The sequence below is a fragment of the Lissotriton vulgaris genome, chromosome 6 (genome assembly GCF_964263255.1).
Source record: "Lissotriton vulgaris chromosome 6, aLisVul1.2, whole genome shotgun sequence".
Classification (NCBI taxonomy): domain Eukaryota; kingdom Metazoa; phylum Chordata; class Amphibia; order Caudata; family Salamandridae; genus Lissotriton; species Lissotriton vulgaris.
This window is the reverse complement of record NC_141694.1, coordinates 261,435,175-261,461,473: the sequence shown is the minus strand read 5'-3', so window position 1 is coordinate 261,461,473 and position 26,299 is coordinate 261,435,175. Positions and strand designations below refer to the sequence as shown.

Here is a 26,299-nt window from a genome sequence, read left to right as displayed (position 1 = left end):
TGGACACCGGCACTATATTAATCTATTAACGCCGTGGTCGCAAGCCGACCGCGGCGGTAACGTGGCGGACGGTCTTTCCGTCCGCCGCTGTCCCCTCCGCCATCCTAATCAGGCGGAGGGGAACACAAGAGTGGTTGTCGGGCGGATTTCCTCCGCCTGGGTGGCGGTGGCCACCGCCACCCTGGCGGAGGAAATCCGCCAGATATCGTAATGGGGCCCTTTGTATTAATTCAAAATTTTCAGAGATTGAGAAATTTGGAGCCAAGATGGAAAGGTCCTGAGCAAGTCCTTCTGGCTACACAGACGGCTGTAAAGGTTGCTGGTTGAAAGAATTGGGTCCACGCGACACATTGCAAAAGAATTCTTTTGCCATTGCCTTACAGCCAGTGGGTCAAGGAGGGAATAGGAGATGTTGAATGTAAGCAAGTGCCCAGATTCGTGCCTTTTAGTGATGCAAAGGTGGTCTGGATGCAAACAGACCAGGAGAACGATGATATTCTGAACGAGGCTGTCCCACCAAAAATACAAGCTATTCAGGAGACTCTGTCAGTGATCACACAGTGCCTGGAGCTGCCAGGTACCATTTACATCCTTGGATGAGGACCACCAAGGAGAAAAAAGATTAGGAATGGACTACACAAGGTAGGAAAGCGAAGAGTTGCAGTACCAATGAGGGAGTGGAAAAAACGAAAATCCTGTATCTGCTTTGCTCTTGTTGTTTGAACATTAGACAGGAAAGTGTATCTTGAGAGTATACCACCTTTATCAGCATGGGATCCATTAGTAAAGAGCTCAGTACAGACGAAGCTCCACCACCGGAGCTCAAGGGCACCAACTGATGTCTTTGTAGAGATGCGTAGGTGATTTTTGGGAAAAGGAACTGCCTGTTACCCCACTCGATCAGTCACTTGCCTTTGGAATGCATACCCAGTGTCACTTGTTAATTACAAATACAATCTACCACCTTACTTTGTGGAGGTAAAGGGAATGTTTGGATTTAGTTATCCTGGACCATGTCTGTATCATCAAAAACCACACAGTACGGGTTATCCGGTGTGTGATAACAATACATACTGTGATAATTTTTATATGGAAGATCAGAATATAACACTAGTGGGTTGGCATTACAAGGAGTTGACGGTACCTCCAGAGGCTGGTTATTATCCTGCTTGTTGCCCCATAGAGAACAGTACAGATACTTCCTTGCATCAATTGTTCAGGAATATAATTGTATAAACATACAGTTTCCCTAGTGAATAAAAATGATTTGAGGACTTCCAGATACGCTGCAGTGAACTATCATGGGCTGATATATGCACATCCAGGGTTTTTCTTTCTGTCCAATGGGACTTATTCCAATGTCAATAGTGGTCCCGATGATGTGGCTGTTGGAATGGTACTGCCTTTGGGTGTTCCATGTAAATATGCTCAACCCAAAACAAGATGGGTGAAAAGGACATTAACAAAATAATTTTGTGAAGGGGTAACAGACTTGGAAGTAAATAGCTATAGTAATGGTTTCACATTTGGATACATCCTCTCCTCCATATTTACACTGGGTGGTACTGCCATGGCCTGGGGTGAGAAAGTTAGAGAATATTTAGGATGTAAATTGCAAATTCTATCCAATACTATGGTGGCTGCCTTGATAGACATTACTACTCAGGTAGAAGGCATGTGGGTGTATTTGGAACAGACTAGATATGCATTGTGGATTTTATCTTGGCAAAGAGTGGTGGAATATGCGCAGTAGTCGGCGACTAGTGCGTTGTTGGTATAGAAATTGGAAAAGAATATAGCGCAGCACATTATGGACATCATTAACCCCTTGCCTGCAGATGACGAGCCCAGCTCGTCATGAGGCACAATGGAGCTGTGCTCATGACGAGCAGGACTCGTCATAATGGCTGCGCCACTCCCCTGCGAGGTGAATTCCACACCTGTGTGGATGTTCTATGGGAGTGGGCAGAGTCATGACAAGCCCAGCTCGGCATGAGCACAGCTGCATTGTGCCTCATGACAAGCTGGGCTCGTCATAAGCACCGCAGCGCCGCGCGCGGCTCCCCTCCCCCCGCACAGGATGGGAATAACGCCAGCGGTTAAGGAGTTAATAACGCCAAGGGGATGGAAACAGAGAATTGGAATTGGTTTTTTGGGTAATTGGGGTTGGATCCTCAAGGATATGATTTATCTTATGCTAGTGTTATTGCTCTATTGCATCCTCGTTCAATGCCTTTCCCTCTGTTGTTCCTATTGTGTTTTCACGCCCAATAAGAAAATATCAGTCCATGTTACCAACGCTGCTATGATGCTCCAAGATGATATCGATGATCTTATGAATATAGATGAGGGTATATTTGAGGACTCATCCCTCCTTAATGTCCCAATTTCTAATGTTGATTGTAAATCGTGCCCATAGCAACACCTCAATTGCAGTTTTGATCCTGATGCTCTGTCAGCTTCTGAGGATGTGACAGTAGCCCTGTCTATGTACCTGTTTGTCGCATTTTTTTGCATACCAGAAACTGTCTTTAGCTCATGCTAAAAGGAGGGTGTGTTCGATTCGGCTCATTAATGCTCACGTAATGCCATGTATGAGTTAGCATTTGCAGCACCATTTTCTTTTTTGACTCCATTTTGTGTGATGTTCGAAACTAATCTTTCTAGTTCCAAGAAATTGCCTTGGCTAAGTTTCATTTCTGCAACAAAGCACGTTTGGTGCAGTGCATAGCGTTTCCACTGGATGAAGGCCCTCTCCACCTGTCTGGCAGTTTGGTCACATCACAGGGTGAAGGGAGGCAAAAATACTATGGACCCCAGACTGGTGGCCTCATGACCTTGGAACTGTCCAACAACCTAAACAGGTCGTCAAAAATCTGGGGATCCGACTTGACCAGGAACTATTGCTGAAACAACACAGTGACTACGTTACAGGTTTATGTTTCCACACCATCAGCCTGCTACGCAAAGTCTTTCCCCTGCTGCCAGATTCCTTCAGGAAAACCTTAGTCCAAGCCATTGTCTTAAGTTGAATCGACTTCTGCAATGGCCTGCTTCTCTCCGTAAATGAGGGAGTGCTGGCCAGACTCCAGGTAATCAAAACACTGCGGCCCGCCTAGTCCTCAATGCCCCCCCAAGAACTGCATCTAAGCCCCTCCTTGAAAAACTGCACTGGCTCTCAATTCGACAGAGGACTATATTCAAAATATGCTGTCTGATACATAGGAGTTTAAATGGACAAGGCCCCACATACCTGGAAAAGAAATTCATTCCATATATTCCTCCCAGATCTCTCAGATTCAGCAACAGTCATCTACTGGTAGTGCCTCGTGTCAAGAAGGCTAGACACGGAGGCAAGGCACTCTCAGTGGTGGGACCCACATTATGGAATAAACTACCTCTGACTCTCAGATTGTGTTCTGAACATCTGAAATTCAGGAAACAACTCAAAACTCTTCTGTTCAAAAATGAGATCTAGTCCCAGCCAATACCGCATCTTCTGTTTATGCTAACTGGCCCAAAAGCGCAGAGATACTCCAGTTGAAGTCGATTCAAGCGCTATAAAAACCCATAAATAAAATAAATAAATAAATAAACAGCCTTGAAATGTCCTGGGTTGTACAAGATACAAGAGCAGAAACCTTTTTTTGTTTTTTTCTCTGTCCAGCTACATCATTCCTCTGTCGGCGTGTTTTAACTAACCATGCAGTGTACATAATTTATCTTTATGCCTACTGTTCCTCAGTTCCCTCTGTAGTACTCTTACGAGATTGTGAAGACGGTGCCACACTCTGAGCGTACACACATAAATGATTATTGGTGTATATTCTCCAATGTTTCCCTGACTTTTCATTTGGTATGGAAGGCTGAGAGGTGGTCTTTGGTGACCTGGGTTGCCCTAAAGTGGGTCACTTCCTTCCCCCCTTACCACCTAATCTTCTGCTGTATCTGTTTTGTAACAGGTTCCTAACCACCCCCGGGTCTCTGAAATTCACAATCATTCAGTCCCCTTCTTTATCTTTTATCCCCTTCCCTATCCATTTCATTCTTGGGGTAAAAAGGATATTATCAACCAGTGACATTGGAAAGTTCTTATGTAGTTTATATACATGCTTAAGCTCAGGAACGTTTTCCATCTGGTCTGTTCAGAGACTTGGGGACTCCGACCATCACGACCATGTGAGTTGCTTCAGGAGGCAGGCGATTACTAGTAGGTTTCTGGATTTATTTCACCACACTTGTACTATGCTCCTGAGCGTGGTTGGGGAAGATCGACATAGAATTAGCTGGAATGTTCCCGTCCACTGGTTTAGCCAAATGGCCATTTTCCAATCCATCATGTTGCTGCTCTAGTATTAGACTTTGATCTAGTGAGGGCACTGTACCAACACCTATTCTTCAAGGCCGCTCTACTGTCAGGAGCGGCTTGGTATGGGATTTAAATAATAACTCAACCTCAAATAATCTAACCAGTATTGGAGATAATTCCTCCTCTATCATTATTTCAATTTCCTCTAACAAATCACCCACAAGATCATACACCCAACTTGATTTGGCAGGTTTCACACTTCCATCTGAATACCCTCCAGCTGGTTAAAACACTCTACAGACTCAAGAGAGCACACTAACAGAGTATCCGAGGCATTTTTGGCTGCACTATTAACACTTATTGGTAGCTTGTTGAGGTTTTTTTTGGGTGGCCCCTTCAGGCTTTTTTACTCTATCAGCTACTTTAGGTCTTGTACTACTGTTCTTCATTTTGAGTAGATGACATTTGTCCTGGAAAAACTTCAGGGTCCAAGGATGAATGGCTGAGTAAAACATCGGAGTCTTCAGAGGATCGTATGTCCAAGGGTAATCTCCTCTCTGTGAGCTGCATCTCAACTTCTCCAATTGCTCTGTGAAGCATTCGATCAATCGATGGTGGCTGTGCCAATAATTTTAGAGGCATATTTACAATGAAGTGACGGAATGCAGTGTTACCTTCCTGGCTTAGCGCCACCCTCCGTCACTTCAGAAATTCAAGGCTGCACCATATTTACAGCAATATGGTGCAGCCTTGCATTTCCCCCACTACTGGCGCAAAACGAAGCAGCCAAGCGACAATGCCAACGCAGAAACCCTTGCACCATAGTGCACGGGTGTGTGCATTGCGGGGGAGATTGTTTATGTGCAGGAAGGTCTTTAAATCTCTTTTGTAACTTTTATGTGTGCTGCTTAATGCAGTACACATAGACGTTGCAAAATGTAATTTCTATTTTTTTTTAAACAATTTTTATTGATTTTGCTGAAAAAAACAAAAACAAAAGAAAATATCTTGGTAGATACAGTGCACATATTACAATATTTCAATTTTGAAATCAACCGCAGGCCTCGCAGTCCCACATCACACATTCCGGCATCTCTTGGTAGAACGCCTGAAAGTTCCCCCTGTGAGGCATTTCCTGGATTGTCAATCCCCCTCTGAGTCAGTTTCGCTATCTTCAGAATCCGAGAGAGGATCACAAATGTCACCCCTGTATGCGTTCCATGCACCCCATACTGTTTTCCATTTTTTGGGGCACCTTCTAGTACGGTACACTGCCCTCTCGGTCACCATGGCTGTATCCATATCCTTACTCCACTGTGATAGGGTCGGTACCTCAGCGGCCCCCCATTTCTGCGCTATATTTCTTTCTGCCACCATTATGCCCAGGGTAGCCCAACATTGTCGCATACGTGTAAGGTCGTTAGGCCCCCACATGTTCAAAAGGCATCGTCTGGACTCAGGTACCAGTGACACCCCCTCTACCTGGGAAATTGTTCTCATGACCTGCGTCCAGTAGACCATGAGCACAGGACAGTCCCACACTGTGTGAAAAAAGGTCCCTTCCTCTCCACAGCCTCTCAGGCAATAGGGGTGTGCAATTTTACCTATCGTATGTAGGGTGCGTCTGGTGTAGTAGGAGCGGTGTAAAATATGTAGTTGTACAAATCGGAGTCATGAGGGGATGCCCACCTCCCGTGGAGATGCCAGTGCCTCCTGCCAATCTGAGTCATCTATGTCTGCCAGGTCACCCACCCATTTCTCCCGCAGCGTTCCCGTTAGATCAGGGAGGTTATTTACAAGTTTCCGATAAGTGTACGAGGTGGCCCTCTTCTGCATGTAGTCTGTCAACAGCCTATCCTCCATTGGGGAAGTCTCCGGGACCTCGGCATCGGCCGATAAGGCCTGCATCAGGGCGTGTCGTATTTGCGTGTATCTAAACTATTCGGTCGAGGCTAGTTCATATTGTCGTTGTAAACTGTCAAAGGAAATCACCTCCCCCTTTTGCCACATATCCCCGACCGTGGAGATTCCAATGTCATCCCAACGGTCAAATCATTTACTGTGTCTGAGGCTCCCCAACTTTTTCTGGTCCCACAGTGGAGCAAGCTGGGTTATCACTCCCTGCCAGCCTAATTTTGCCTGTGCTGCATGCCACAACTCTAGAGTGTGTCGTAGCGGGCCAAACTTTGTCCGCATTAATGTTTTGTCGTAGAGGGGAGCCAGCATGCCCTGCACTCCCAATTGTGCCCTGTCTGCCTGTAATGCCGGGTCTGTCTATGGGAGGTGCATCCATTGATTCACCACTTTTAATTGGGCGGCTCAGTAGTAAAGTTTGACATCTGGAAGTGCAATCCCACCGTCATACCAGCTACCCACCAGTTTGGCTTGTGCAATACGTGCCAGCTTATTGCCCCATAAGAGACTGGACACCTGAGCAGCAATGGCTTTGAAATAGGAGGGTGTCCCCATATATGGGGTATTTTCCAAAATGGAAAGGAATCGGGGCAGGGCCATCATTTTGAAAAGGGCTGCTTTCCCTATGAGGGTCAGCGGCAATGTTTCCCAGTGGTGAATATCCCTCTTGAGACGGTCTAATGGGGGTTGTAAATTCCTAGTGTAAAAGTCTGGTGGGCCTCTCGTAATGTAGACTCCTAGATACTTAAACGTGTCACTGACTCAATTTTCGGGTAGCCACGGTGCCGGGCCATGCAATGTATATAAAAGAAACTTGGACCAGTTGAAGGTGTATCCTGATGCCCGACCATATGCTGTACATATGTCCAACAGGCTAATTATGGAACATCTGGGTTGGGTCAGATATAACAAAATATCGTCTGCATAAAGGGAGATACGGTCTTCCCAAGTATCCATCCAACTAAGACCTTTTATCACCGGATCCCACCATATCCATACTGCTAGGGGTTCGAGTACCAGTGCAAATAACAATGGCGACAGAGGGCAGCCTTGATACGTACCTCTTGCCAGGGGGAAGTCTTCAGAGATGTGCCCATTCGCCGTAACATGCACCATCGGTTTGGTATAGAGCAATTGAACTCAGGAACAGAACTTTTGCCCAAAACCCAGGCGACGGAGTACCGCAAAAAGGAACGGCCAATGTATCATATCGAATGCCATGTGTGCATCCAAGGATAGGACCACTGCCGGCTCCTGTATATATACAGAACGTACAAGTACCCCGTGTAACCTTCGTAGGTTGAGCGCTGTGCTACTGCCAGGCATAAAGCCTGACTGGTCCGGGTGTATTAGCTTTGTAAGATGTGGTGTAAGTCTGAGCGCTATCACCTTCGTGAGAATCTTAGCCTCCACGTTTAGGAGGGAAATAGGCCTATACGAGGTGCAGTTGTCCGCAGCCTTTCCCGGCTTTCTGATCGCCACTATGGTGGCAGTTTGTTGGTCCAGTGGAAGTTCACCCTTCTGCAGACTTTCAGTGTACAGCTGTAAGAGATGTGGCGTCACAATGTCAGCCATTTTTTTGTACGGTTCTATGGGGATACCATTGGGCCCCATTGCTTTTCCTGACTGAAGCGCCCGATGGCTGCCCTCTCTTCCTCCCCAGTGAGATCTGCTTCTAGTCCCTTCGCTTCTTCCGGTGTCAATGAGGGCATATCCAGGTCTTGGATGTATGATAAGGCTTCGTCGACATCCATTTCCGAGTTCGACGAATATACGGTATGGAAGTGGCGTGCCAGATCCTGCACTATATCGTTGGGGTCAGTCACAGATTGTCCCTCCCTAGTTATAATATTTGGTATCCATCTATCTTGTTTTTCCTTTTTGTCTAGCCACGCCAACAATTTCCCTGCCTTGTCACCGATATCGTATATTTTGTGTCGTGTGTGTAGCAACTGCTGTCTAGTAAGTTCCGTCAAGTGCGTTTTGTGCTGCTGTTGTGCCTCATGCAATTGTCGCGTATTGTCCGGGGTTGGGTCTGCAGTGTGTCTCGAATCGGCGATTGCTAGCGCCTTCTCCAGTGTCTGTAATTCCAGCTGCCCTGCACGTTTATGAGCGGTGATAGTAGCTATAGCTTGTCCCCTGAGGACCGTCTTAAATGCTTCCCAGAGAGTGACTGGTGATTCAACCGAGCCCAAATTATCCTGGAAGTATTGTTTTGTGGTCTTGTGGAGCTCTCGTCCTATTTTTCTGATGTGAAGATAACCAGGACATATCGGATAGATCTGACACCGTGTATGTTGGTGGCAAGAGTATCTGAGCAAAATAGGGGAGTGGTCTGAGATACCTCTCGGTCTAATTTCCATTGTGTCAACCTGATGTAGGCTATCCAGTGAGCCTATAAAATAATCTATCCGTGAAAGAGTGTTATGCACATTAGAATAATACGTGTATTGTCGTTCTACAGGGTGGTGTCTTCTCCATATATCAACCATTCCTATGGCCTCCAGAAAGCTGGCTAGTCGGGATGGGCCAACAGCGTTCGTCTGATTAGGAAATCTATCTATTGAATCTTGGAGGATTGCGTTGAAGTCCCCACATATGAGCATTTTCCCCTCCGGGAGTTTCAGCAAAAACGCGCTGAGTTCCGGGAAGGTCACTGTATGCAGTGCTGGCAGAACATAAACAAAGACTATATTGAGGGGTCTGCCCTCCCATTGTGCGTGTATGGCAGCAAAGCGCCCTGACCCGTCCGACCGAACTTCCTTAATGATCAGGGGGAATTGTTTATTTATCAATATACCTACTCCCCTGGAGTTGGACGTGAATTCGGAGTGTACTATCATCTTATAGTCCCCTCTGTCTAGCGCTTTGGTGGATGTGCCTTTGAGGTGCGTTTCCTGCAGGAGCACCACTGCTGGGTTTTCCCTCCTAATACTCTGCAAAACTAAGCCCCGCTTAATTTTATCCCCCAGTCCCCGCACATTCCAGGTAAGGATAGAGAAGGGGGATGTCGTGGTGTTGGTGTCTCCTATAGCGTTAGCCCTTCCTTGGTCCTCCATTGTCACAATCTAGTAAGTTAGGGGTACATATGGCGTGTAATGAGATGCCATCTAAATATGTCCATGAGCTGACGAGTGATACATAATGTGCCTCAGTCTGAGCCCCAAGATGTAGTAAATAGAAAAAACATGCAGCAAATCCCCCCTCCTATCCCCCCTCCCTGCTACCCTGCTTCACGGACCCCAAACTGCCTGCCTCCCCAACTGAGCAGAGTGCTTATAACCCCCCCCAAAAAATAACAGTACTTGCAGGCACCAGGGTGCGAAGTCCGAGGAAGACATCTCAATCCCCCATTCCCAGAGTCTTGAATATATGGCGAGTCTCCGCCCACCAGAAAGCCAAGGTGATTGCAGTGCTAGGCGTTTCGATGGCGGCCATACTCCAGTTCAACAGAGGACGCTCCTCAAGCACTGCCTTGGCTCTCACTCCCCATCTTCTCCCTGGTGACGTTCTTCTCCTGCCCCCTCCTGCAATTCACTCTCCGGCTCTTCATTATGCACCTAACGTCTCCTGCCCCTAGGCGCCCTTCCAGGTTTCCTGGCTGTTCGCCATCCTTCCAGCCAGTCCGTAGCCTCCTCAGGCATGTAAAAAAACAGGTTTTACCTTCTGCGACGACCCGGAGCCGCGCCAGGAAAAACATGGAGTATGAAACTTCTCGTGCTCTTAACGTCTTTTTGACCGCCAGGAAGGTTCTGCGTCTCGCTGAGACCGCTGCCGTGTAATCCAGGAAGAAGGAAACTGTGGAGAGGCGGCGCTACTCTGGGCGTCTGCAAGATGGCATCCCTATCCCTAAAATTGAAGATAGGGGCCAACACCGGACGTGGCGGGGCCCCAGGTCTTGGTTTACCTCCTATGCCCCCGTTCCACTGAAAAGAAGGTGGAAAGTCCCTTCGGCTGCAGGCGTGTTTTTATGAGTTCTTCTATGTAGAGGTCCATGGTGGGACTACCTTCCGACTCCGGGATTCCCGTGATGCGAACATCGTTCCGCCATGAGCGCCCTTCCTGCTCGTCCAGTTTCTCCAATATACGCTTGTTTTCAGGCCTCTAGCTGCAACACCTTTTTATTCAGGCTGGCGGTGTCTGTGGAGAAGGTAGCTGTCTCATGTTCCACCTCCGTCACTCTGGCCAAAATTTTTTGGAAATCCGCTCTGAGGAATGTAACATCGGTTGATATGGAACCCACCGTTGTCTGTACATTATGAAGAGCAGTCATAATGTCTTCCAGTGTTACTTTCGGATTGCTTGCATCTTCCTTGGATCCAGTCGCCTGTTCCTTGCGTTCCGGCAATGGAGGGAAGTCTGTGGTCTACGCATATTTATCTAGCTTGCCCTGCTGGGCCGCATGCGTCCCTTTACCACTCATGATGTGTTTGCCTGGCTCGTCTCACCAAACGCAGGGGGGAGAGGTACTGGACATTTCGTGGGTCATCAGTCCGCCGCTCACGGGAGAGCTTCAACGCAGGACAGCGCAGCACTGCTTTCCAGCGCACCTCTCTTGCACTGCCGTTGGATATGCAGTAGTGCGTCGCTTCCTCCTTTCTTTTACTTCCCCAATATATCTCCTGCCTGACTGAGGCAGACTGCCTTCCCTTAGTTCCGCAACTCCTGAGCAATGAGCCCGGGGCGCTGAGACGAGCCTAATGATCTGGAGGGAGCCAGCGCTAATATCTGTAGCGTAGTATGGTTGTTGCTCTTAGGTTGCACCGGCAGGTTTTTGACCCCATTTGTAGCTGTCACCCTTGTGTTTTAGAGGGGGGGCAGAAAACACAGCCCTTCCCAGCCCCTTTTGTGCGTCTTCGTACTCAGGCAGCAATCAGCGGGTCTCCCACTTAAGTCATTCCGTTTCTCCACTGGCGTGTGGCAGGCTCTACCCAAATGGCGCTATTAATCAACCGGTCACTTACTCTGCAGTCCGGTGTAATCATGTCGCTGTTGCCCCCCGCCTGCTACATCTTCTGCCCAAGTCTGCGTTACTGCAAATGCGGCCCGCAGGCCAAGGGGGGGATGAGGAGGGAGGGAGAAGCAGAGTCGGCGTGTGGAACGTACCGCTTCAGCACTACATGCATCTCCACATGGTTCCAATATCGGCGGGCCCTATCTTGCTATGCCGCCTGAGTTTGCCGTGGTTGGGCTCTCACACCGCTCCGCGGGGCACCCGTGGTGCCGCTCATGCAGTCAGGCGCGCCACTCCCATGCACCAGGCCGGCTATATCTCTGTCCCTGCAGCGCTCCCTCCTGCTGCCGAATTACCTCACAAATGCCGGGTCTTAGTACCGGTGTAGGCGCCTCCGTCTTCCGCCTTTGCCCCGCCGGTGAATATCGCTACCTCCGGCCGCCTCTCCGCAGATGCCCAGGGGAAACGCCAAAATTTAGTCCCCGGTTTCCGAGAGTCGGGTAGGCCACAATGTCTTAGCCGCAACAGCGCCGCCCAGGGTCCCTTGGTTTCACCATGCATTAGATGTGTGTGCACTGCTTTCGTTCCTCTATCGATGCGCAGGCTCTGGGCATAATATTACTGCGGATAAATGCACCGGATTACTGGGGGAGAAGTCTCTAGCCTCGGAGCTCTGTCAGGCTGCGGCCATCTTGGTCGGCTGCTCGCCACGCCCTCATTTCTATTTTTTTGATTCTTTATGTGCTGTAAGGGACACCTTCCTGCACATAAACAATCAATGGCAATTTGCTGTTTCTAAGTGTGCTACAAAATGCAGCACAAATGGAAACAGCAAAAACGAGGAGAAATAAAGCATTTCTCCTCGTTTTGTTTGTTCAAGACCAGGTTTTCCCTGGTCTTAATTTTGACACTGCCTCCTATTTACGCCACCCTTGTAAATAGGGGGCAGCATCAAAATCAATGGGTGTTGCAGTGGTACGCCCACAGCAACATCCATTGCCCTCCCCTTTCAGGCTAAGAACAGCTTGAAAGGGTGCTTTATTTACAAGACAGCTTTAAGCCACAAGTGGCTTAACGCTGCCTCATAAATAAGGTGAAGCCCTTATAGCATCAAAACGTCACTGAGAGTGGCGTTGCGGTTGCAATAGGGGCTTGTAAATGTGCCTCCTAGTTGCAAGCCATCGGCCTCCAGAGCACTCTTTCATTTTCCCATAGTTCACTGAAAGGACAGAATCTGGACAGAATCACGCTATTGTACAAGGAGCACAAGGTTCCAGAGAATAATTCAAATCAAAATAAAGTGCAACACACTCACCCTACCAGACCAGATGCTGACCTCTTGTACCTCCGATACCAGATAAAAGAGGGGTGGCCCAGCCAAACCTCAAATGGCCGATAACGGCCGCAGACGAGCCCATTCTTGGCCCGAGCCATGTCCGGCAGGAATTTCAAAGGTGCCTCTGGGTGGGATCACTAAAACAATATCGACGGACCGAATATCGAGTACAAAAATTATCGACGTAATTATATCGAATACAAAAATAGCGACTCCAAATACTTAAACATAAAACTACACATATATTGACTCAAAAATATCGCGACAAAAAAATTCAAAATATCTCAAACAACCAATAAAAAACACCAAACAATTAAATAGACCAATCAAATCAACCAACACATAATTGAAACACTATATAAAGAAAAAAAACACACAATTAGATACCACTTGATGCTACAAAACGTGAAGAAGGGGAAACTCTGCCAAATTTTCACCAGAACAGAAAGCTGCTACCATCAAACAAAGGATAAAGAAAACAAAAGTAAGTACCTGACATTAACTACTAGGCTTAGCACTACAAGCTACAAATAATAAATTAAACAATAAACTAATCATTTTCTTTCATTTTTACCATTTATTTCAGATATACCACAATTAAAGAAAAAAAGGTCAACATTTACAAACCTATGAACTCTAAAAACAAAGTAAGTATACAAACTGAAATAACAGAGACAACTCATAAAACGAAACTTAGAAAGAAAACGTCCAAATAAAAAGCAATCCAATAATTGTAAACAAAACATATACAATAAATGATTTTACTTTTACCAACAGAGCCATCAACAAAAGAAACAGAGAAGAAAAGCATAAAAAAACAGAGCACAGCCCTCCAAACAACTGAAAAACTGGTAAATATACTGTGAAAATGTGATTAATGTAATGATAAATGTAAAACAAATCTAAATTTCTCTATGTAACATTTATTTACTGTAGAAAGAAACCAGAAAAAATGACAGAAGAAGCTAAATTTGTAACTGCACAGAAAGTCAAAATGCTTCTTTGTTATATGGGCTATACATATACCCAAGAAAAACAACATCAATTGAAAGTGTTTGGGAAATGCAGCAAATATTACAGTAATACATGTTATGGTCGTGCTATAACTCAGGAAACAACTGTAACTAACACAACAGGACATAACCACCCTCCCAACGTGACAGAAATAGAAATTAGACAAATGCTTGACTCACTAAAAGAAGCAAGCACTACCACAGACCGCCCATCTACAACTATTCTTGAAGACCATCTAAGAACTCTCCCCAACATGCAGCAAGCCAACTCCCTTCTAAAGATTCTATAAAAAGGACAATAGCTAGGCAAAAAAGAACAACTACAGCTACACCACCTGCCCCAAAAACATTTGAGGAAATCCAAATCCCCCCTGAACTAACAATAACCCATAATAACGAACCTTTCATCTTATATGACAATGCATCTAAAGATAAAAGAATTATAATGTTTGCTACAGCAGACAATATGGTGAAATTACACCAATGCGAAACATGAATGATGGACGGCACATTCTCAGTATGCCCAAAACCATTCTCCCAATTATACACCAGCCATGGACACTATCAAAACTGCAATATCCCCTTCATATATGCCCTACTACCCAACAAACAGCAAACAACCTATACTGAAGTACTAAATAAAATAAAAGACCTAATAAATAATTACTTCCCCCAGAAAATTATCATTGACTTTGAGAAAGCAATGATAAATACAATTCTAAAGACCTATCCTCACACAGCAATCCAAGGTTGCTACTACCACTTTAACAAATGCATATGGAAACATATACAAAAATCTGCCCTAAGCACCCAATACTGCACTGACAGTACTTTTGCCTACCAGGTAAATAAATTAATTGCACTGGCCTACGTTCCAGTTACAGACGTAGCGGAACATTACAACCTATAAATAGACAGCCCCTATTATAAAAAAATGAAACAAAACGAAACCCTCTCTTAGATTATTTCGAAGATACATGGGTAGGGAGACTACACAGATCTGGACACAGAAGGCAACCAAAATTCCAAATCCCCTGGTGGAACGTCTACCTAAGTACACTAAATAAACAAGCTAAAAGCAACAACGCTGTCGAAGGATGGCACAATGGTACAGGCAGAGGTTCCCTAACCCTACATAAACTCCTTCAAGCATTACAAAAGGAGCAAAGCTACCAAGAACTCCGAATGGAGCAATCTATAACACAAATAGGCCCTAAACTAACTAAAGAAATGAAAAAAATGTACAACACCTTACAAAGCCAAGTAACCCTATACCCAACTACCAGAGACCTACCATACCTATCCACCATAGCTAAATCAATTCTTTAAACATAACTCACATAACTACACTATTCAAATAGTAAACATAAAATATACATATTAAACACATGTTAGAAACTGTAACAAAATTATTCAAATATATTTAATATATTTATTTAAATATATCTAAATCATTTCCTTACAAATTCTAACATATACCATAAAATTACATAAAAAAGAACATGACAATCCCACCCCAAAATAAATGAAAAATACTTGCTCACTTTGTTGCTGAAGAGAAACCTTCGTAACAAAATAAATCATTCCATAGAGTAATCCACCCAACAATCCAAACGAGATCATCCAAAAATAACACGAACTCCAAAAAAGTTCTTTTCCAACACAATCCACTCAAAAACCCTTAAAAACCCGAAAATAGTTCACAAAAACAGAAAAAACGCTCCATGGAAATGTAATATAAATAAAAAAAAAACACATCCATAACGATTCTTCTCCATAATAGATCCAACAATAACCCATTAAAAACCCGAAAATAGTGTAAAAGATAAAAAACACTCCTGGAAAAACTGAAAATGTTAGAAAGTGTGTCTCTAATATATTGAAAAATAATAGAGACCCTTCTTACGAAAAAAAACGCAATCTTCTCCCAAAAACGACATCCACATGAAGTACCTGTAAAATAGAAAAAAAACATACCCACCCGCACACAATGCACCCCAAAATACAATTTAAAACATTATTAAACATAATACAAAACATTATGGGGTCCATTAGGATAGCGGGCGGTGGCACTACCGAAACGATGGCGGGGCGGAAAAACAGCTTTTTCCGCCCGCTAGCAGTGGAAATCACGTCCGCCACATTAGGATATGTAAACACAGGTCATTTCCCGTCCGCCGCGGAGCGCCTCGCTCCGCCATCAAGGTGCGCCCGCCACCGCGGCGGCTGCAGCCAATCGAGACCCTCCGCCGCGGTCGATGACGTCCGCCCCGCTCGACATATTAGGATGGGCCAAACAAGCTGACGCACCGCACCGGAGACACCGCACAGCTCTAGCAGGCGGAAAGTCTACAGCGGAGCACGCACGCCGAGATCCGACATGAACCCCATGGACCCAGCCCTCCACATGCATCCGGTCATGTACCTGCTGCAACACTATCGCCAGATGGGCCGCCGCGGACGCCGCCGCAGGTACGTGACTACACATATACACCACACAACACACATGCCGACACAGGTCCCAAGCACAACACTGGCATCCTGCTGGGGGGCACAACACATCCACATGGGCACCCACACATCACCCACCTCAGAACAAGGCACCCCACGGCATCCGGAACACACAACGTCGGCCAACCTGCAGCAACGTCACGGTCACGGACACGTCACCGCCGCGGTCAACACATGCGCACAATGCAGAAGGCAGGGCAACAGCAAGGCATGGACACATTCCAAACATCACAGCGACACACCACCCCGACCAACACTGCACACCACCCGAAGTAGTCACAGGCCAGGTGCCAATCCCGTGCACCCCCTTGCACATCAACAAGCACTGTAATAACAAGCACAATACACACACACTGCGACACACAACCAGGGACAAAGGCACAGCAGGATTGCCTGACAACGGACACACAACACCAGTGCACTCCCCACAGCCCACACAATTGAATACAAACATCCACACAGGGCAAGACAAAACATACAACAGGCATACAACTCCTGCCTGACACATGTGTGTCTCACACCATACAGGGGCACACATACATACACTACAAACTAACACCCTTCACACTGCACACCTCTGCCACACACATGCCATGTAAGCCATGCCACCAGGACCAAGGGCCAACACAAGACGACCATACACATACACGCCAGGGCACACAGAATGGGAAACACACACCTCATCACATCATAAACATCTACTACACCACAGCACAGCTGCACACCCTGTGCTGCCAGTGTCCCCCAAGGTGACCTGTGAACAGTGTATGCAGCAATAGCAATTCACCCACACGAAAACTGCATGGCCTGCCAAATAACCATCACAGAGTACAACATCAGCAGGGCCACAATGGACTGAAGAACCTGTCCCCCTGTCTAAAAATCATATGGCCACATACAACCTTGCAATGGTGATGTACAAAATAGACCATGGAACTCAGTCAAACAAGAAAATGACTTTAATCAGTAAGGAGACAGAGAAAACACACCATAATGTACTGTATTTATTCACATATTGCACAGATGTAGCTACACAACATAAGTAGACAACAGCAACTCTCAAAATCATGTGCAAATGCCATAGACTATGCACTGGTGAATCACAATCGGGAAGTGCAAAGTCCTTGGCAGGGCAGGGTACAGCACATCAGAGCAACAGGCCCAGAGTCCTTGGCAGGGGAGAGCACATCAGAGCAACAGGCCCAGTGTCCTTGGCAGGGCAGGGTACAGCACATCAGAGCAACAGGCCCAGTGTCCTTGGCAGGGCAGGGTACAGCACATCAGAGCAACAGGCCCAGAGTCCTTGGCAGGGTACAGCACATCAGAGCAACAGGCCCAGAGTCCTTGGCAGGGGAGAGCACATCAGAGCAACAGGCCCAGAGTCCTTGGCAGGGGAGAGCACATCAGAGCAACAGGCCCAGAGTCCTTGGCAGGGGAGAGCACATCAGAGCAACAGGCCCAGTGTCCTTGGCAGGGGAGAGCACATCAGAGCAACAGGCCCAGGAACACACCCACATCGCTAACAATGGTGTACTGTAGCACACCTATGTGTGGCACAGGCGTCTGAGGGTGTTGACAACTCACTCCTGGCTGTCATGTGGAGTGGAACCTGGCTGTGTGTCAGGGACTGCAGGTCGACTTGACTGGTGTGACAGAGGGACATGTGGTGTGGCTATAACAGAGGGCCTGCAAGGTGGAGGGCTGTGCGGACCAGGTGGCACCGTGGCACGTGGAGGTGGAGTCATGCACGCCCTTGACACAGTGTGGGTGGGAGAGGTTGGAGGGGTGCCCTTCCACTTCTTTGGAATATGAATTTGCTTCCCTGTCATGGGGTTGATGGGAAGTGGCGTTGACACCACCTGCACACCCCCCAACTGTTCCACTTCAGGGGCAGACACTGCCACTCCCTCTGGAGAAGTGCTTGATCCTGCAGTACGCTTGTGCTGGCTACGCCTCCGGACCACTTTAGCCTCTCTGGAAGGTGTACCCCCCACAGTGACCACCTTCCCACTTACCCCAGGGATGGCCACTACACTTCCCTCCTGTCCCTTCTTGCCAGGGATGGCCACTACACTGCCCTCCTGTCCCTTCTTGCCAGGGATGGCCACTACACTGCCCTCCTGTCCCTTCTTGCCAGGGATGGCCACTACAATGCCCTCCTGTCCCTTCTTGCCAGGGATGGCCACTACACTGCCCTCCTGTCCCTTCTTGCCAGGGATGGCCACTACACTGCCCTCCTGTCCCTTCTTGCCAGGGATGGCCACTACAATGCCCTCCTGTCCCTTCTTGCCAGGGATGGCCACTACACTGCCCTCCTGTCCCTTCTTGCCAGGGATGGCCACTACAATGCCCTCCTGTCCCTTCTTGCCAGGGATGGCCACTACACTGCCCTTCTTTGCCACAATGACTGGGCTGGTCACAACAGGGCTTCCCTCCACCTGCCTCGATGTACTTTGTTCTGGGGTTGATGTGGTAGGTGGGTGTGTCCCTGTGTTCACCCCAGGTGTAGTCATGACATCCCACACATCCTCTGTGGGCATAGCAGAGTCAATATCTGGTGATGGCTCAGCAGCATGTGAGCCTGATGTCTGACACAATGTTGTTCTGGCCTTGCTCTTCTGTGACTCCACCTGGTCTGTGCATATTGGGGGGTCCCTGCCCTTCTTTGGGGATGGAGTCTGTGGACGGGATTGTTTGCTTTGGGTCTGAGCTGTGCTCCTAGTGTTGTAACGTTTACTTGATGTATGTCCCAAGTGCTCACTGTCATCTGATGTGGCCACTGACTGGGTGGACGTCACAGGCACCTGAGCTGCAAAGGGGGCATGTTGGAGGGCTGACGTCACTGTACCTGACAATGACAGGAGTGTACGATGTAGGCCACCCACGTCAGAGTGTATGCCCTCCATGAATGCCAGAACCTGCCCTATTTTGTAATCGTGGGCACTGAAGGCATTCAGCAGGGCGGTCTGGCCCACGCAAAGTTGCCGCAGGAGCTCTACGCACTCTGCACTGAGGGCAGCAGGGGGGACAGGTGCAGGTGCTGCGGTGCCATGTGTGAATGTCACACGTCCCCTCTTAGTGACACGGATACGGCCAGCCCCAGAGGAAGTGGATGGGAGGGTGGGCAGTGGCCGTTGATAGTCAGATGCAGCAGCAGAGTCCCCATCCCCTGTGGCTGCTAACAGGGACTCATCCCCCCTGCCATCAGATGAAGTGGTACTCTGTGTCTCAGCCACAGATTCCTCATGCATACTCCTGTCACCCTCAGTAGCGCTGGTGTGGTCAGTGTCACTTTGCTCCGTCTCACCCTGCTCTGCTGCCGCTGTCGTGCTGGTCTCCCCACCACTTTCAGGATCATGTTCCGCCGTGGTGTCTTCCGAATCTGCATTAGTGACAGAAACATGGTTGTATAAGTGTCATAGTCTGGTCACACGATATCAGAGCAATGCAGCACATGAGAGGCCTAGAGCTACATGGTAACCACCACACCCTCAAATCATTGTGCTGCTACACACCAGTTACACCACAACTGAGCCTGTCATGCGGACAAACAGGCAGGAGTGGACCAATGTCGATGACACACAGCACTACACCCTGCCCATGGATGGTGTTCCCCTAGCCCACATGGACCTGCCCCACGGACATGATGTAGCCACAACTAACATCACCACTTCCAGAGCCTAAAGGGATCCAGAGGGGAATACACACACCTGTTTTGTCTACACATGCCACATTGTCAAATAGGCCATTACAATCACCATGTGCCAATGTGGGTTCACATTGTTGTCAGATGTGTGGGCCACTACCATGCAGGTGCATGCAAAGTACACTGACATGGTGTAACACTCATTAAGTGGACACAGCTGTACAGCATAATAGGGACTACACCCACCATCACAAAGAAGAGTGACCATGTGGACAACAAAATATATGTCAAGGACTGAAAACTGCAGCCAGGAGCTGCAGAGTAAGGCCATGGTGGGCCAATGCCTCATACAGACACACATCACAGTTGCCACTCACATCACATATCACAGCATGGCAGCACACGCACATCACATGTGTCACCGCAGACACAGGCACTCTACACATGCATCCACTCCCAGACAAACTCTCCCTCCCCAGATACTCACCATCGCTGTCTTGCTGCTGAAGCCCCTTCAGACGTGCATCCAGGTCTGGATAGGTCACTGCCAGTATGCGTGCCATCAGCGGAGTCATGGTGCGGCGTGCCACACGCCCTGTGCGTGGTACCATCCCCAACTTCATCTCTGCCACTTGCTTAGCCAGCCGGCTGATGTCGTCCCACCTCTTGTGACAGTGTGTGTGTCGTCTGTTTGATACCCCCAGGGCTCGCACCTTTGCTGCTATGGCCCTCCAGACAGCCTTACGTTGGTGTACTTTGAGCTGCAGGTATGAGAGTAAAGAAGGACTAATGAACATTTACACATTGTCATATGTCAGCATCTATCAGTACAGCAGCCAGACACTGAATCAGGACGCACAGTGACCCCCCTCCCTCCAGAACTGGGGGTACCCTCACAAGGCCACTCTGCATGGCATAAACATTAGTGAATGCATGCACACATTGAGCTTCGTAGTCTCCATGATTATCACACTGAAGAATGATGATTCAACACAAATGCATCGACAGCACTGTGTAAATCATAAATTGTACAGGGCATTGATGTGGCATATCCACTAATCAGTGTGCAGCAACTGTAGCATGTAAGTTGGCTGATGGACAAACTTTGGAAGGGCAGCCACTGAACCTACTCTGTGGGGCACACTGACTATGACTACAGGGGCACCCTGAAATTACATCACAAGCGGACACTGTCCAACCAGCTACAAGGCAAACAACCGTTGGTCATGTCTGCCCCAAAAAGTAGCACATCCCACTCACACATACAAGTATTGGCCTAGGACAGAGTCATAATGCAAAACACACACTCCCACCACCTGCAAACATCTTGTCTGTCAGTGTTTGTCAGCACCACACATCCAAAATAACATACAGCTGCATCATGAATACACGTCTGACACCACCCTGCCCTACAGCTCCCTACATGGTGACTTACCACGACATTGGGGCCACCAAACAGCCGTGGGTACTGTGCCAGCACCTCGTTCACAAGGACATCCAGCTCCTCACTCGTGAATGGACTGGCACGGATCTTATCTGTTCTTGACATCCCTGTGGATATGGCAGACCTGTGGCGGAAGTGAGTTGTGAGGTGTCCCAGGCAGCAGGCTCTGTGAGCAGCAGGAGAGGGTCCCAGGCAGCAGCAGGAGAGGGTCCCAGGCAGCAGCAGGAGAGGGTCCCAGGCAGCAGCAGGAGAGGGTCCCAGGCAGCAGTAGGAGAGGGTCCCAGGCAGCAGCAGGAGAGGGTCCCAGGCAGCAGCAGGAGAGGGTCCCAGGCAGCAGCAGGAGAGGGTCCCAGGCAGCAGCAGGAGAGGGTCCCAGGCAGCAGCAGGAGAGGGTCCCAGGCAGCAGCAGGAGAGGGTCCCAGGCAGCAGCAGGAGAGGGTCCCAGGCAGCAGCAGGAGAGGGTCTCAGGCAGCAGGCTCTGTGAGCAGTGGGAATGTGTGGCTCACTCCCACAGATTTGTAGGCCCATGGGGTCGTTAGGAAGCTGATAAGGTGCTACAATTGGTTGTCTGGGTCAGCCTTATTCATAAGCATCCAATGACCGGCTCCGCGGCGGCGGCGCGCCGCTTCCGCATTATTCAAATGTGCATCATGCCACATTGAACACCCATGCCATTGGCTGTATGCAATGCACCATGGCGGTGACGCACCGCGGGTGTCCGGGGTGCGCTACCGCGATGGTGCATCATTCAAAAGCATCCAATGACCGGCTCCGCGGCGGCGGCGCGCCGCTTCCGCATTATTCAAATCTGCATCATGCCACATTGAACACCCATGCCATTGGCTGTATGCAATGCACCATGGCGGTGACGCACCGCGGGTGTCCGGGGTGCGCTACCGCGATGGTGCATCATTCAAAAGCATCCAATGACCGGCTCCGCGGCGGCGGCGCGCCGCTTCCGCATTATTCAAATCTGCATCATGCCACATTGAACACCCATGCCATTGGCTGTATGCAATGCACCATGGCGGTGACGCACCGCGGGTGTCCGGGGTGCGCTACCGTGATGGTGCATCATTCAAAAGCATCCAATGACCGGCTCCGCGGCGGCGGCGCGCCGCTTCCGCATTATTCAAATCTGCATCATGCCACATTGAACACCCATGCCATTGGCTGTATGCAATGCACCATGGCGGTGACGCACCGCGGGTGTCCGGGGTGCGCTACCGCGATGGTGCATCATTCAAAAGCATCCAATGACCGGCTCCGCGGCGGCGGCGTTCCGCGGCGGCGGCGCGCCGCTTCCGCATTATTCAAATCTGCATCATGCCACATTGAACGCCCATGCCATTGGCTGTATGCAATGCACCATGGCGGTGACGCTCCGCCGGGGACCGGCGGTAGGTACCGCGACTGATGCGGCGGAGCCTAGCCAGCGGCATGGACACCAGTCCATGTGCCAATGGCTACCTTGGCTGGGTAGATGGTGGTGCTGGGGTCACACCGCCAGGGACTGGCGCTAGGTTCTGGCATTTTCGTACACATTGCTGTGTATGTCAATCATGGACAATGTATAAGTGCCATGCAGCTACATGGTGTAGGGCACATCATTGTACACACGATGCCACAGAGCCATTGCATCCACAGGAGGACGCACGTTCAGTCTGAGCCACTTTAGCATGTGTTTGTGCCATTTTAGTAAGGCTTTTGATGGGTGCTGATAATTGACAGACGTCAGGTGCTCTACATAGATGTAGTGAGGTTTAATGTGTTGTTGGTCAGTGCAGACCTTGACCAGGCTGGTGGCACTGCATTGTATCGTACCTGACTTGTGCATAGGGTGACCAACCGTCCGTAAATTTCACGGACAGTCCGTAATTTTGGCTGTCTGTCCGTTGTCCGTGAAGGATTCTTTAACGGACGCCATTTGTCCGTAATTTTAACCGGGCACAGCTTTCCCCCACCTCCCTTCTTGACTCCGATGCTGCATGAAAGCTCAGACCCCCAGCAGCACTGTAGAGGCACAGCGGGATGGCAACCCTCACACCTCCAGCCCTTGATGAGCTGTTAAGAGGTGCTTGAAGGTGACAGAGGGAGGGGCGCAGGTTCAGGAGCAGGGGGCATCCATTCACATGCAAACAGCCCTGAATGCGTCTTGTATCTGCTATTTAGAGGGGGGCTCGCACATTCCATTTCTACCCAGGGCCCCAAACATCCGAGACTCGGCCAGATTACACCCCTGATTACACCGAGGCAGCACCTGCTTCTCTTCACCGAGCTTACTTACTGTCACTAATTTGTAAGCAAACCTCGGTTCTTCAAACATGCATAACGTAATACAATAAAGAAATGGCACAATCGCACCCACACTGATTAACAAAGTATGGAGGACAATCAGTTCTCTTAGAGTATCTCCTGTAAGTACTGTATATCACAGTGGGGGATGGCATTTTGGAGCTTGTGCAGGAGGGGGCGAGAAGCCCAAGATGATACTAGAATACTGCATGGCCACCCCTGTGCCCACCCTGGTGGATCACGTTCCCTCTCCTGTGATGACTCCTGCTCCTGTCCCCCATGTTGTGGCTCCAGTCCACCCCCTCCTGTGATGGCTCTTGTCCCCCCCTGTGGTGGATCCTGTCTCTGCCCTGGGTGGCTTCTGTACCAGTCCTGGAACGGCCCCTGCAGCGAGGGTGAAGTTCTTGATGGGCCTCTTCTCAAAAGGGCTCAGCACAAAATTAATATGGAAAGGTGGGCGAGTAAGTAAGTGAAGGGATGTGTGAATGGCTGGATGAATTAGTGAAAGGGTGAATGGATGAATGAAAGATTGACTAAATGGATAATGAGAGAGGATAGATGGATTGATGAGTGAGGGGAAGGATGGAGAGAAAATGTAAATAGCTGGATGTATGGGTGGAAGGGTAGCTGGATGATTGATGAGGGGAAAGATGGATGAGGGGAAGGATGATGGATGGAGGGGAAGGATGGATGAGGGGCAGGATAAATGGATGGGATGGATGGATGGGTGAGGGGAAGGATGGATGAAAGGAAGGATGGATGAAAGGAAGGATGGATGAGGGGAAGGATGGATGGATGACGGGAAAGGATGGATGATGAGGGGAAGGATGGATGGATGGATGATGAGGGGGTGGGTGAACGGATGGATGATGAGGGGAAGGGTGGATGGATGGATGATGAGAGAATGGATGGATGATGAGTGGGTGGGTGAAAGGATGGATGGATGAGTGGGTGGGTGGATGAAGGGGGGTAGGTGGATGAGTGAAATGATGGATGTATTGATGTATTGATAAGTGCAAGGGTGAATGAATGGACATATGAGTGAAAGGGTGGGTGTAAGGATGGATGAGTGAGTGAAAGGGAGGGTAGATGGACAAAAGGATGAATAGATGTGTGAAGGAGTGAAATGATAGATGGATGAGTGATAGGGGCAATGGATGGATTCATGAGTGGATGAGTAGATGGATGGATGGATGGGTAGTTGGATGGATGGATGGAAGGAAGGCTAAGTGAAAGGGTCGATGGAGAGAGAAAGGGAGGATGGATGGATGACTAAAAGAGTGGATGGGTGGAAGGATTAGTAAGTGAAAGGATGGCTGGATTGGTGAAAGGGTAAATGGCTGAATAGGTGAGTGAATGGATGGATGGGATGAAGAGTGGATGGATAAGTGTACAGATGGATAGGGTGAAAGGGTGGATGGATGGATAATGGAGGATGAGTGAAAGGATGGATGAGGGGATGGATGAGTGAAATGATAGATGGAAGGATACATGATGGGTAGGTTTGCAAATGGTTGAATATGTTTGGAAATGGCTGGGCTTACTTATATACTATTGCGCGACCTCTGATGTGTCTGTAAAACGTACCTATTGTCCTGAAGTTTAGTCCTGAATTTTGACCTCCTATCCTGAATTTGTGTCCTGAATTTTGACCCTTTGTCCTGAATTTTTACACTCACCGTCCTGAATTTGGACCAATGCCAGTTGGTCACCCTACTTGTGCATTCAGAACTGATCATGCACACAACCAGAAGTGTCCCTGCTATTGTGATCATTGTGTTGATGAATGCTTCCACAATGTACATGATGCATTGAGGTCTGGCAGGTACGGCAGATGGGTATGACAGACATGTTAAGTCACATTAGATTTGTGGCTCTTGTAGCTCCATGTCTGCGCATGTCACTCGTTTAATCATTGTATCCACATTATTGTCACTTGGGTATTGTCACTGGAGAGGCCTGCCCTCTGTGTGTAGCTATTGGGCAGCCATGTAACCAGATGTGCCATGCAGCTTTCTGGCCATTGTTTTTTACCCATTACATCAATGATGTTTTGTGCTATGGCCATCTCATGATGCTTGTCATTGACCTATTGTTTTTAATCCTAAACTAGGAGGAGGCCAGATCTCCTACGTCAGGTGATTGTGCTTGAGGACATGGAGAATGAGGCAATCATCAGGAAATTCCGGTTGGACAGACCGACATTGAAGATCTTGTGTGATCTATTGGAGCCCCACCTGCAGCCTCGCCGTCACTATCCTACGGCATTCACACCCGCCCACAAGGTAATGGCAGCACTACACTTCTTTGCGACTGGTTCCTTCCAGGAGACCGTGGCTAACGCTGGGGGAATGTCGCAGCCCATGTTCAGCATGGTGCTGAGGGATGTACTCGAGGCCATGATGATCTATCGGAATCGCTACATCCATTTCCCCCGGGGACGTGAATTGGCTGCCGTTAAGGGGGACTTCTATCCACTTGGGCACATCCCACATGTAGTCGGTGCGATAGATTGCACCCATGTGGCTCTGGTGGCACCGCAGGCGACGGAGCACATTTTTCGAAACCGGAAACACTACCACTCCATGAATGTGCAGGTGGTGTGCCTTGCAGACATGACAATTTCACATGTGTGTGCTAAGTATCCCGGTTCGGCACATGACTCTTTCATCATGAGGAACAGCATGGTGCCACGGATGATGGAGAATCTGCATCCCGAACGTGCCTGGATTGTGGGTGAGTTACACAACTGCTATCGCGTGCTGTGTGTCACTGCCTTTACTGTGGCCGTACAACATTGCAATGTGTATTTTCTTTCCACAGGGGACTCGGCTTATCCCAGTAGGCCATGGCTGTTGAGCCCACTCCGTAATCCCC

At 48.6% G+C, this 26,299-nt stretch overlaps 1 protein-coding gene across 1 annotated transcript; it reads right to left on the bottom strand.

The window, feature by feature from the left end:
- Positions 1-17,563: 17,563 nt before the first annotated feature.
- LOC147707111 (uncharacterized) lies at positions 17,564-21,181 on the bottom strand. The gene is made up of 3 exons (XM_086925177.1): positions 20,171-21,181; positions 18,422-19,419; positions 17,564-18,349 (listed from the first exon to the last, which is right to left on the bottom strand). The coding sequence occupies exons 1-3, from the start codon at positions 20,478-20,480 to the stop codon at positions 17,618-17,620; spliced, it is 2,040 nt and encodes a 679-aa protein (XP_086781303.1). The 5' UTR covers positions 20,481-21,181; the 3' UTR covers positions 17,564-17,617.
- Positions 21,182-26,299: the final 5,118 nt, after the last annotated feature.

Coding starts and splice junctions, on each gene's coding strand:
- LOC147707111 (XM_086925177.1), bottom strand. CDS start 20,480: ATGTTCATTAGTCCTTCTTTACTCTCATACCTGCAGCTCAAAGTACAC. Junction 19,420..20,170: donor TCAGCAGCAAGACAGCGATG/GTGAGTATCTGG, acceptor TCACTAATGCAG/ATTCGGAAGACACCACGGCG. Junction 18,350..18,421: donor TTGTGGCAAAGAAGGGCAGT/GTAGTGGCCATC, acceptor AAGGGACAGGAG/GGCAGTGTAGTGGCCATCCC.